Consider the following 12,733-nt stretch of genomic DNA (forward strand, 5'->3'; position numbering starts at 1 on the left):
AGCATCCAGCACCATTTTTATTTTAATATATTCTCCAATCCATTTCTTCAAGTGAAAACATGCAGGACTTAAGATGACAGCCAGCCGTAATATCACAGTGTAAAAGTTTGCAGGAAATACAAACACAACTTAACACAATATGTTATAAAAGATATTATACGTGGACCACAAACAATAAAAGTTATAGCTATTTTTAGTTACAAAAGGCAAGACCAGAGTTATGCACTGTAATCAACACGAGATAAGTCAGTTATGTTACATAATGCATTGCGGGCCAGAGAATGGAATGAATATGAATTATTTCACATTTTTTTACATGTTTAAAGGTGGCCTGAATCTCTTATTTTTGTTTTCTTCCTATGTATTACTTGCTTTATCCTAGAAATTGGCGGCTCTGGTTTTCTTCTAGTTCTGGAGGGTCTCTGGAAGCTTCTGTTGCTAACTCCAATGCCTTTAACTGAAGGACAAGGCTACTGAGCACTGAGCTAAGGCTACCTTCACTAAAAACCTACCTAAGAAAGTTAAACAGCAGTTATCAAAAACCACAAAAGGAAAGTCTAAAACCAGATTCCCCAAGTAATCTTTTTTTTCCCCCCCCTCTCAGCTGCTCAACTTTTGGCCTGCCCCAGTTTTGCAGCATTCCCAATTTAAGGGCAGATTAATTAATTAATACCAATTTCTGCCAAGGCTTTCTGGTGTAGTGAGGAACAAAAAGCAGACCAGCAGAAGTGGTCCCAAAATACATTCCCTTCCCTCTGTTCTTTACTGGCTAGTATTAAAGCAATGCTTATTTTTGTTAAATAGTGTGATTTTGCCCAGAGAAGCTGTGGATGCCCCATCCCTGGAGGTGTTCAAGGCCAGGTTAGATGAGTTTGATGAGGCCCTGGGCAACGTGATCTAGCGGGTGTCATCCCCACCCACGGCAGGGGGTTGGAACGGGATGGTCTTTGAGGTCCCTTCCAGCCCGAGACGTTCTATGATTCTGCGAAGTGAGTTTCCAGCTTCAGTTTCATCGTGCTCCTGTGTCGGTCAAGCTAAAGCATTATATGTTAACATGGCAGAAAATCAGAAAGTTCCTTCCTCAGTGCTGACACGGAGCTTTCCTCATTCAAGTCGTCTTCGCAAGCTGCAGTTGTAGAAGTAAGGCAGTGAATAGCCACTGCTTCAATCAAATTCTTTTGCAACAGAAACTCATCAGCTTTAAGACATCACAGACATGCGAGCGTTACCAAGAACTGTGCTGCACACGTTACATCTAACAAACTGACCCTTAACTAGAGCCCAGCTCCAGCAAAAAAGGGACGGAGGAAGGCTTTGGGGCTGGGCTGGTTTCTTCCTAACACTGCCAGCTGAGGCTCCAAGAGCAAGCCAGCCCCCAGCAGTACCTCTTACGGTGGCTATTACCTTCGTATGCACTCATCCTAACATCTGTAAGCACAAGTCTGCGGGCCCCAGTGATCAGCGACGGGCTTCACCACACGCCGCTTCTCCTTCCGTAGCTGGGAAGCGGCATTAATGCCCCCTCGCAGCGTTTTCAATCTGCTGCTTTGCGTACAAGCAAGCGTTGCGATTACCGTGGGAGCAAGGCCAAGATGCAAAGAAGGAAGAAACAACTCGTTAATTAGAGCAAGATGATCCAAACGCTGATCTTAAAAGACTTCAAAACCCTTGACAGACGGAGCAGCACAGAAAGAGGAGGAAGGCGTACGGCCACGCTGCCCAGCCCGAGCTCCAGCACCTCGACATCACGCTCTTTGCAGGGTGAGGTGGGGTACGGCAGGGAAGAGCCAACAGCTGCAGACAGACTCCTCCATGCTTGAAAGCCAGCTGGCTATTTCGTTTTGCTACCCCACACGCCCGTGGAAGCAGAGCTGTAAGGTTTGGGGTTTGGTTTTCAGGTTGTTTCCTTCCCCCTCCTGTTTTTAGGGGGTGCTGGGGTGACAGCTCCCGCGTCCTCGCGGCGTGCTGCAAACAAAGCGAGAGCCTCTCCTGGGAGGGGAAGGACAATTTTACCTTATTTTTTTAATTTGTGGTTTTCTCTGATCTCCCATGCATTTCCTCGCTATCTTTTTATATCTTTATCTGTTATTTCTATATCTATTTACCCTACAAACGATGCATGAAAGTTTCAACAAAACAAATTAAACGGAGCTAATTCAGCAGCTCCATTATTCAATGCTAGGCTTCCAAGCTCACCTCTCACTGTACAAGCTCCCATTTCTAAGGCTTTCAGATTTCTCATAGAAAAGATATTGGAAGCCTGGACTTTGAGAGTGTAGAAAAGATAACAGATTTCTATTACTTCATCTGGTGTATTTGCTGGATTTAGGAACACCAAACAGATCCTGACGAGACAAACACAGTTTATTTTTACAGTTCTGGAGCATGATTAAAACCAGAAATAAGAAAATACAGTTTCATATTAGAAAATCCTTTTTTTTTAATGGCTAAAAACCTCCAACCATGCCCTGCAAACAGCTACTATTATTTAACAAAAGAAAAGCAAAAATAGATCCCCAACTGAAAACTGAGCGGATTAAAACAGAATTTGTAATCTAATAAAGCTGGAATCTAGCCGAGGCAACAGTTAATACGAACACCCTGACAAAAGTTGCCAGAAGCTTTTTTTCCCCCATAATTATAAATTATTAAATTTTATAACCTTTTCTTCAGCACTCTTTGAACGCTAGAGCTTGCAGGAGCAGTTTATAGGCCACTTCTCCTTTGCAATCTCAGAGAGGAGGCACGACGCAAACGTCTAGCGGATGGGTTTTGTTCTGCATTTACATATTAAGAACAAAGAATTTCAAAAAAATGCCATGAATTGCAAGTATCGCTTTACCTTGCTGCTAGAAAGTTTCCTGAATAATTCAGGAATTTGAAAGGGTAGATTTTTGAAAGTGCATAAGAAAAAAGCTTTCCAAGCAAACGTGTATAATTAAATGAGCATCAACGAGAACGGTTTCAGACGAGCCATACAAATACCCACTTCTCAGCTTACAGGGGGTGCTGGAGGGAACTATTTGCTACTACTTCATTCATCCAGCTTCAATCCGGGAAAAGCAACGAACAAAATGCACGTTTTCTCGTGGACACGTCCATAGACTTATCAGGAATCAGCACATGCTCAGATCTGTTGCCTCTGCAGGTCCCTACCATCAGTGCAAGACGCACTAAAACGCCTAAATGTTGCACAAACATTGCAGAGCAGTGTTTCTTCTTCAGAAGAATTCTTTTTTACCAATTCACTCTCACCACAGTCTCCTGAATTATTTCGTGCTTTCCTCCTTCAAGTAATGATCCAAAGAACATATGGGATTGGTATGCATTAAGTGAGAGTGACTCAATTACGCCTTGCTGCTTGCATATTTTATTGAACATTTCACGTGAGTGATGAGTTTTCAAAATTTGAGCAAAAACTAGTTTAATACATTGGAATACCATTCACAGGTCTAAAACACTTAAAATTCTATAGGAATATTTATATATAAAGATAATGAATATAATAATAATGGCAAAAAAATCTACCAATTCTACTCTTTATTTTGAAAAAAATCTACAGCATCAGAGTGAAAAAAGAAGTGGCTCGAATGCAGCTCAAGTGGCTGCATTTTCTCCAGCTCTAAAAATATTCTGTTCCACCTCACCAGTACCCACAGCTAAAAATAGCCACACAATCTTTCTGCAGTAAAATACCTCTCGCTGTCTTGAGGAAAAAGCCAGCCTTTAAAGTTCCATTCAAACCCAGATACCTGCACACCTTTAATGAAACTGCAGTCACCGCGCCGCTGAGGTGCCGATGCTTCCTAATGCAACAGCAGCTGGCCATCAGGCTGGCAATAAACTAAGGTTAATCTTCATCCGTCTGCACAGAGTGCGGCTTATTAAATAGCGAAGGGAACACATTAATTTCTAACAGAGAAACACACCGACTAAAATTAAGCTTGCATTTTATACCGTTATAATTACCTTAGCTTTTCTGTTGGCCTGAGCTCTCTCTGAATTGGCCTTTTACCAACGATTGGGAATAATCGCATGTTTATTTCTGAGAGCAGAAATAGTTATGTTAAGCAAGAGTATCAGCACTACAGCAAATTTTTGCTCGATGCTGTAAGCTAAACAAGAGCTGTCTAATTGGTTATTCACTGAGCTAATAGAGTACGCAATTTTGATCAGTTAATTTTGTCAAAATATTGACCAGAAAAGCCTAAGCACTGTAGAAGCTGTCAACCCTACATAAATATTCGTGTGCATCTTCCCCACACACGTAAGGTGCCTCATTTTGTTGCACCAGACATTTTGTTTTTTCGTTCTTTTCAGCTCGTAGAGAAGGCGTTGTACCAATTGATGTTCAAGCCCCTTTCAAATAGCACCACTGAAAATTTAATACGCTGGCTCCAAGCTAGGAAGAAAATTGCTGTGCTCAGATAAAGGCACAGAAAACATTTACCTTTTAAAAAGGTAAAATTCAGACAAGCTTTGGATTATGCTCAATAGCAAAAGGACCAGAAAATTCATAACACAGCGTACATAAATACTCGTAATGTAGCTCGCCCGAGTCCTCTTGCATCGATCCAGAAAGGGGTTCAGTTGCACACCTGATTTTTGGAGATTTTTTGGAGGTGAGGCCGAATGCCTGCTACAGCACCTCGTAATAGCCATACAGAGACATAAAGCAAGCTGCTGCGTGGGGCAGAACCGAGGAGAGGAGACACCGATACACCTTCACTGGGGACCCGCAGCATCTCCGGATGCACCACTAGCGCTTTTAAAACCACCACAATTTATGAAGCTCGGGGGTAATGCAAGTGTTTATCCGCCAGCACTTCCTTTCCATTAACCGCAGCCTTTCAGCGCCTAGCAGCACCGCCCGCGAGGGCCTGCCCCCCGCCGAACGCCACACCAAGCGGGCACAGAGGTGCTGGGGGTGGCAGGGACCCTGCCCCGAGGCCCTGTCACGGGCCCAGGCCACCCACAGCGCCCACCAGCCCTCCTTTGGACACCTCCAGCCACGGGGCACCCACCGCCACCTCTCCGGGCAACCCGCTGCGGGCCTCGCCACCCTCACGGTGGAGAGCTCCTGCCTCGTACCCGGCTCCTGCGGATCACCAGAGCTGCGTCAGCCCCGGTTGAAGCAGGACCTGGTGCCAGGCAGGTCAAAGCAGGGCCATGGGGATGCACAGGGCTCTTCCTACCTGTGCTGTGGGCACCGGGAACCCCCCCAAGCTGAGGCCCTGACATCCCACACGTCCCCGACCGCCACTTCTGCAGCACCCCTGCTTGCTGTCACCGCTCGGCCGCTTTGCTTCACCCCACCCACTTACCCCAGCACACACCACACAACCTTAACGCCTCGAGGCGCTTCAAGACCCCTCAGAGGGAAGCGTTTTAAGGACGGATAAACCCGTTCTGCCCTCGACAGCAGCAACCAGCTCCCAACCCACTTCCACGGCTTACAGCTGCCCTCGCAAATGCACGGCATTGCTGTCAAGTGACAGCATCGCATTCTGGGGCTTAAAACTGACAAAAAAATGACCTTGGGTTCCGGTCAGTCTGCTGCACTCATCTCTTAAGACCGTTTCCAGATTCTACTTGACTTAAGTCACCGCTTTTAACAGTTAATACTCAGAAGCAATAGGCATAGCTAGAGTGGGGGTGGGAAAGGCAGGGAGTAAAGAGAGCTTATTTGAAACAGTGCCTAAATATACATATACAAAAATAGCCTGGAAATACTCCAAGGGCTACAATTAATTCATAAGTATTATGCATTTTATAACTTTTCATGATATGCTGTATAAAAAGAATAGATCAGCTGGAAGCTCCATGCAATTGGACAGATATTTATGGGGTTTCTGTTTTGTTTTCTTTACGTCGGTCACGTATTGCAGCGTTTCTGAGCAACACGGATTTCTGGCGACCTACAGGGCCCAGCTCCACGCCGACTGTCAGTGCCAGGGCTCTCCCCCTGCCATCCCACCCCACGCTGCAAGCGGCCACCGACCTGGCACCGCTGCCCCTGTGGTGCCCACAGCTCCCCGCTGCAGACCTCCTCCGTCACGCTGCTGGAGGGAAGGAGCCCACCGGAGCCTCCAGACCCTGCTCCAGCCACTTGATTTATCCAGACACCTCACTGAACGTCCCAGAACTCCCCTGCTGCCATTCGGGCTGGAGAGTCTTAGCTTCTGTCCCTATGAGCATGGGCAGCGGGTAAGGACTCCGAGGGAGCAGTGCTACAAAGCTGGCACTGCCACGTCACTGCAAGGCCCACCCCGATTCTAGCATGCTTTTTAACAAGCTAGCAACGAGTTTTATAATCCTAATAGGAAGGCAAAACAATAAATACAAAGTTTATGGTTAGATAACAGAGCCCATGCTGAGCTCTCTACTACGAGCAGCGCAACCCGCAACGCCTTTTCCTAAAAGCCACCCTAATGGGAGGTTAAAGTATCTGGAAGAGTCCAAGTTGAAGACTCAAAGTCCCTTCTCAAAGCGCTTCGAGCATCTGTGAAGCGATACCGATGTCTCAGCTGCAAGTGGAAGTCTTAAAAATACATCCTGCAATAGCACAGCTTCCTCCCTCATGCTGTGCGAGCAGCACTCCCAAGCCTCAGCACACTCAACGGGATACCACTCCGAGCTTATCCACCGAGTATTCATGGATTACTCGCATGCTTTGAGTCAACCGTGTGGTCTGCCGTAATTCCTTCCACTAAAAGCTTTAATTATCAAAAAGATACCCTAATCTGATCTTGGGAAGCAAAGCAGCTTCCTAGATCCATTCACATCAGAGCTGCGGTGTCTGAAAGCGTCCATATCCTGCACGGTCCTGGAACCCGGGCGGTCTCAGCTCCAAGCATGGGGAGGCAGAAATCTGCTGAGGTGAACAGGAAGAAATAATTCTCCTTTTCTTGTAGCACAAGAGCTACACAGCTGGGTAAAACTACCTCAGACTCAGGAGAAACAGGCTGCAGTCTATGGAAAGATTCTCTATATGTGAACCTGAAGCACACCACGTGCAAATAAAAGCTGAAGCCAAAAAAGAGAAAACCCAGCGCTAGTTCTGCTAGTTCTAGTTCTGCTACAGCACAAAGCAGGAGCTAAGATTTCAGCTCACTCTTGCACAATTAAACGCTGTAGAGCCGGAAGTCAGACGGCTCAGGCCCGAGCTGAGAATGGAGTATTTTGTTGAACTTCCTCCCACAAAGCACGTTTAAAAAAAATAAACATAGAAGACAGTAAAAGCGTGACTTTCATATAAACCATGATACTGATTAGACACAGCAACAGATCAGCTCGCTGATACACGAAAGGGTGAAACACTTGCCAAACAAAACTTTTATCCCTTCCAACCTACATTTCTAACTGATTTACTTGTTTATCGGCTGTAACTGGATCTACAGACACCCTAATGATTTTTGGTCAGTTCAGTTTCAAGATCTGCCTTCAGGACCGCATCATGTCCCAGTAACCGTGATCAATCACACGCAGAAAGAAAATTTTGAGCTAAATGCAAGACAGAAGCAGGCTGGATAAGGATAAGCAGTGAGGATATGTTCATAAGCACATAACTTTACTCTCTTCAGGCTGGGCACCAGGAGGGAAATTTACAGGGTTTCTCCAGTAAACTGAGAGCCCACGGATGAAGAAGTTAAACCAGGACCTGGGCAAAGCAAGAGAAGCCTCAGTAGAGGCAGTGAAGCTCCTTTCACCTGATGGAGGCACCATCGGGAGTCTGGCAGACAGGACACGGGTTTGTGGAAGCGATGCTCGGACTCCCCAGAAAGGCCCATTTTTGTCCCTTTCTTCCAGGAGGCTGAGACACGCAGGCAAAAAGCCCAATCCCCACGGCTCCGATTTAGGGCCCAGATTTAAGGCCCACTGTCGCGTTCCGCATCACTCAGCACGGAAGCACAGCAAACAAATGGCAGGCTGGCCATCCCTACGCCGTTCAGACAGCTCTGTAAGAGCGTGTACGTATCCGGCATAGCCCATAACCTCTTTAATCCCTGAAATTGCAAAGAAAAGGTTAATCTCCCATTACAAACAGGTAAACAAAGCCCTGTAACCTAGTTACAGCGCTTTTTGGAACAACTACATAGCTAAAGCAATTAGGAATGACATATGCCATAACAAGAAGTATTTTTAAGATGTTGTTTAACGATCTAATGTCCCTTCCATAATCATCTGGCAGAATTTGGGTACTCATTACTCATCTCATAGTAAACACATTTCACCACACACGAGATATTATCTGTGATAGAAGGTTCTTTTAGAAAATTGGCCCCATGCTTAAAAAACAACCAATCAGCAGTGTGTCTACACTCACTGATGGCTGAAAATAAGGAAAAAATAAGTGAAAGCTGCAGCTTCGCTTGAGAAAGTAACAACCGAACTTCTCCTACTTAAAGGCGTTCCTACAGAGAAAACAAAGGAGAGAAGCAGTTTTCATACGTTCACCAAGGCCAAACGGGATCTCTTTTCCTCCAAAAAAAGTTATAGACATGGAATCGTTCACCGTAGAGCAGTGCGCCCAGGCTCTCCTTAGCGCTGCACGAGCTCACTACACAGATTCACCCACCACCACACATTTTCAAAACAGAGCATCCTTAATCGCCTTGTACACAAAAACGCCAAACACGGGTGCTTCCTCAATTTTGCAATGAGGATGACTAATCAAATATGGATCAAACTCCACTGCTCCACTGCATTTGGGGGGACTGCTCCCCCTCCGAGCTAAGCAAGGCCCCTGACAGTCTTCTTGGGAGCAAGGAGAACGCCGTCACCCCTCGAGCCCAGCCGGCACAACCGTGACTGCCGGCATTAGCTGCACGGCTCCGAGAGAGCCATGCAAGGGTTTTGTACTTGAAACGCTCGGAAGGCAAAGCAAGGGACTGTGCTAACCGAGCAGGGCAGCAGCAGGAGAGGAGTCCCACCGTCAGCAGGACCCAGTTGCTATTTTCGGCTCTTCAAAAGACGAGCAGGTTGAAGTAGCAGAGGCCGAGTTTACAAGCTCAACTAGCTAGGCAGCTCTGCAAGCATCCCACTCGCTGCTTCCACTTTTATGGGCTGCTGGAGCCAGAGAGAGTAAAAAAAAATTTAAGAAGTTAGCCAGGAGCCTTCTACCCTTCACTTATTGCACATGTTTCAGGCAGACGCGCTGCAGAAAGGCTCCTCAGCAGCTGCTGGTGAGCAGGGTACGGGTGATAAAGCACCGCGCTTCCTCCTCGCTGCGAGTCCTGCCCAGCTAGCTGCCAGCATGGGGATCTTATCGCGCTTCAGAGCTACATTTTGAGGAAGCGAGTGTAAGAAGGTAACATCCATTTCCTCCTTTTGTTCTTAGCATCGAAAATAATGGTTAGCAGACTTAATTTCCTTATCTGTTATTCACATTAGCTTGCATACTGCCTACCTGCGTACAGTATTTGGGTACAGAATGCATGCTCGAGTGCCCTGATGTGCAACTCCCTTCCTCACGGCTTTGTCAAATTATTGTTTGTCAAATTAACAATTACTTCTGGAGGAGACAGAAGACTACCACAGGCAATCTTCAAACAGCCCTACCTCGAATAGAGAAAGACCAGGGGAGAATCACATCCGAAGATGTGCTTCACCCAATCTCTATGCAACAACTATTATTTCAGAAGAATCCAAATACTGCCAGACCAGTGGGGTTTTCCTCATTCTCTCTCACACATTTCTGCTATCCCAGCAGGCTCCATTTCAGCAGGGAGACAATCATCCAAAATCCCTCGTCAGCTCCTAAGTTTGTTCTTGCGGCGCAGGGAAACGAAGTAAAATCAAAGTTTCTTGTGCCACCTCACGATGAATCTGCTGGGGAAAAGCAAGCAGGAGAGCCTGCAACGCTGGCCAGGTGCCAAGGAGAAGTTCTGAGTGTGCAGCATGCATCTGCCGTTCGGAAACAGAGCCGGAGAACCTCGAAATTCGGTATTTGAGGAAACTCGCACCGCTTGCAGCACTGAGGAAGCTCGAACCATTTGGGGTAAATATTCAAAAAAAACCATTTAGGACTTTTTAACTGGAATACCAGTAACTGTAGAAATGGAGAAAATTAATCATAGGTGTTTTTTTTTTTTTTTAAACTTATTTTCTGTAGTTAGAAATCCAAGTCCGCTCTGCACTCCCATCTAAAGCCTCAGAGCTGCACAGCCCACTGCTCCAAGTTGTTCTGCCCTGGGCAACCCCTACAGGTGGCCCTGCCTGGACCACCTGGAGAGGGCCAGATGGAGCCAGAGGTGCCTCCAACCTCAGCCATTCTGGGGGTACTCTGAAAGTGCTTAAAAATGCATATCGCTGGTTATTAATCCAATAGTTTTTGTCACTAACATATACATTAATTACTTTAAAGTACCCTCATGACATTTACAGTTAGCAATTTTACAGTCTGTAGCCACGTTACTTTCCATTACAAAAGGAAACAAACAAATGTTTCTCACATGCATGGACACTGAAGCTTTCTTCCCCAAAAAGCACAGGGTAAATCAGCTTTTTAATAGAACTGCTTCAGACAAACAGAAAGACAAAGAATGCACGTGCAAAACAAAAACCCCAAACGTTAACTGAAAAAAACCAAACAGATTACTTAAAAGGTGCTTGGTGGGAGTTTCATCCACTTCCATTTTCTTACCCTAGCACTCAGAGTCCACAAAGTGGAAAAAAAATCTCCTATTGTATCTGAACTCCTCAAGCACTAAGCAATGACAGAGCGTGAATTATGATCTCTTAATTCGGGGCTGGTTTGGCAGGCACGGTGCTGACAGCCAAGCGTTCTTACCGCATCTAGGAATAAATGCATGCCATAATTCCTGTATTGGAATGTCTTGTTGAAATTACAGCATTATTTTTAAGTATTTATAATGTAAAAGTGATGAAACACATTCCAAGTACCTAATTATCCCGTACCACCAGCACTGCCTGGAATGCTTATCCATCAATCAGGTTTTAGGCTAAAGCTAAATAGATACAGCATACCTCCGAAAAGAATACCTGGACCGGAATGCGTGACTATCAAAAGCAATCTATTTTTCCTCACAATGTCTCAGATGCAACAGTTAAAACACATGCGACAACTGTGCACAATGCTTCCGAAGTCTGCAGACAACCAGCACCGCTCGCTATCGGGCCTCCTTCAGCCCTGCAGCAGTTCAGACTACTGGTGTAGTTATTAGTGTGGATTACCTGCTCATTTTGGCTTACGAGGGGTCCCTTCTGCAAAGGACGATCTTTTCAGCCACCTACCACCTTCCCATTCCTCTCTGTCAAATCTCTTCCTCCTACTAGCTATTCGCAGAGATTTTTTTGCAGGGCTTCAAGACAGCAGAAGGCTCCAACGTCCAAGCAGCCCCTCCGGGAATCAACAGGACTGTTGTATTTAAGCAGTAGTTACGGGTATTAAAAGTTAGCCACGCTCTTAAGTGCTACACGGAGTCAACAGCAGAAAAATCACCCATTGTTACATAACGCTCTGTAAGCATCAGATGATTCTCAGCAGCTACACGAGTGATTTATACCTTAATCCAAAAAAACATTTAAAGAGTCGCTACAACGGCGAAAGAACCATAAGTCATCCTGAACTCGATGTCCAGGCCCTAAGGAACCACAGCAAATATCTAGCTTGGCATTCTTTCCCAGCACAGATGAGAAGATTTTTGCGGGCCTGATGGACTCAAGGTTTGTTTTTTTTATAATTAAGCTCCACGTTTTTTAAAAACTACCCAAAGCAAACAAAAAAACAACTCACATCTGTCTAAGTTCCTTTTTCTAAGGTTCAGTTGTTTCCTCTCAAACTCACCCCTTAAATATAACAGAACTTTGAACCACATTTAGGGGCTCAGCTAAAGCAACTAATGAGCGTTACGTAAGATGCTTCTCCATGTAGAGCAATCTGTTCCAAAAGTTACCAAAAATAGCAATTCTCTAAACACCGATGTGATGCAATATTTAACCAGTTACTGCATGAGCAGATTAATTCATCCATTACTAGTTTAAAAAGCCTTCAGATATTATTTGCATCCTTACCTAGGCTGGTAGGCTTTATCAGCTCATCCAACAAATCATAGAAAGGTAACTTCTGGAGTTTTATGTCGGGATGGACAGGGTGGAGCGCAGATGTGAGGTGGGGGAGTTCCAGTTCGTGTTTAGGTCCCAGGAGCGAAACGGGAAGCAACGGTGACGTGGCGGGGTGGCCATCGTAACTGAGCTGTGGAATGGTAGACGGAGACAAAGCTGCTGGCATGGAGCTCGAGTGTACGCTGGGGATAGATAAGTCTGCAGGCGTCATGATTTTCTGAGGGAACCTTCGCCTATAGAGTTCTTTGATTTTCATTTGTACAGCGGGACTGCAGCCAGCCTTTAACAAATGCAGTGCTTTTGTGAGAAGTTCGTGTTTTCGTCCGTGCTTGTTCCTCCCCGCGTAGCCCAGAAGTACTTGCAGTTCAGAAACTCTAAGGCTCATAACCATTTGCTTAAAAGAAACAAAACAAAAAATTAGTATTCGAGTTACATCATCTTCAACACTAACATCAGACTGTGGCTTACGCCTGTTAAGCATAACATTTTTCAAGGCACACCACCACTGCTCTTCTCCCACTAATTATCTGACATGTAGTGAAACCAGGACTTGCTCACAGAGAGGTGCATCGACTTCCAAAGTCTGTAACGAGCAATTTTAAAGGGATTTTCATTTGCCATAAGCAATTCAGGACCGCAATACTGG

General features: G+C 45.5%; 1 protein-coding gene across 4 annotated transcripts in view; it reads right to left on the bottom strand.

Moving 5' to 3' along the window:
- The window catches only part of PIAS1 (protein inhibitor of activated STAT 1), a 55,802-nt gene that overhangs the window by 22,610 nt on the left and 20,459 nt on the right, over window positions 1–12,733 (bottom strand). For all 4 annotated transcript variants that reach the window (XM_083849708.1, XM_083849705.1, XM_083849707.1 and 1 more), the window contains exon 2: window positions 12,037–12,481. In XM_083849708.1, coding sequence (XP_083705834.1) covers window positions 12,037–12,481 — 445 coding nt within the window. The remainder of the gene's footprint in view (window positions 1–12,036; window positions 12,482–12,733) is intronic.

The sequence above is a fragment of the Anser anser genome (genome assembly GCF_964211835.1).
Source record: "Anser anser genome assembly, chromosome: 10".
NCBI lineage: Eukaryota > Metazoa > Chordata > Aves > Anseriformes > Anatidae > Anser > Anser anser.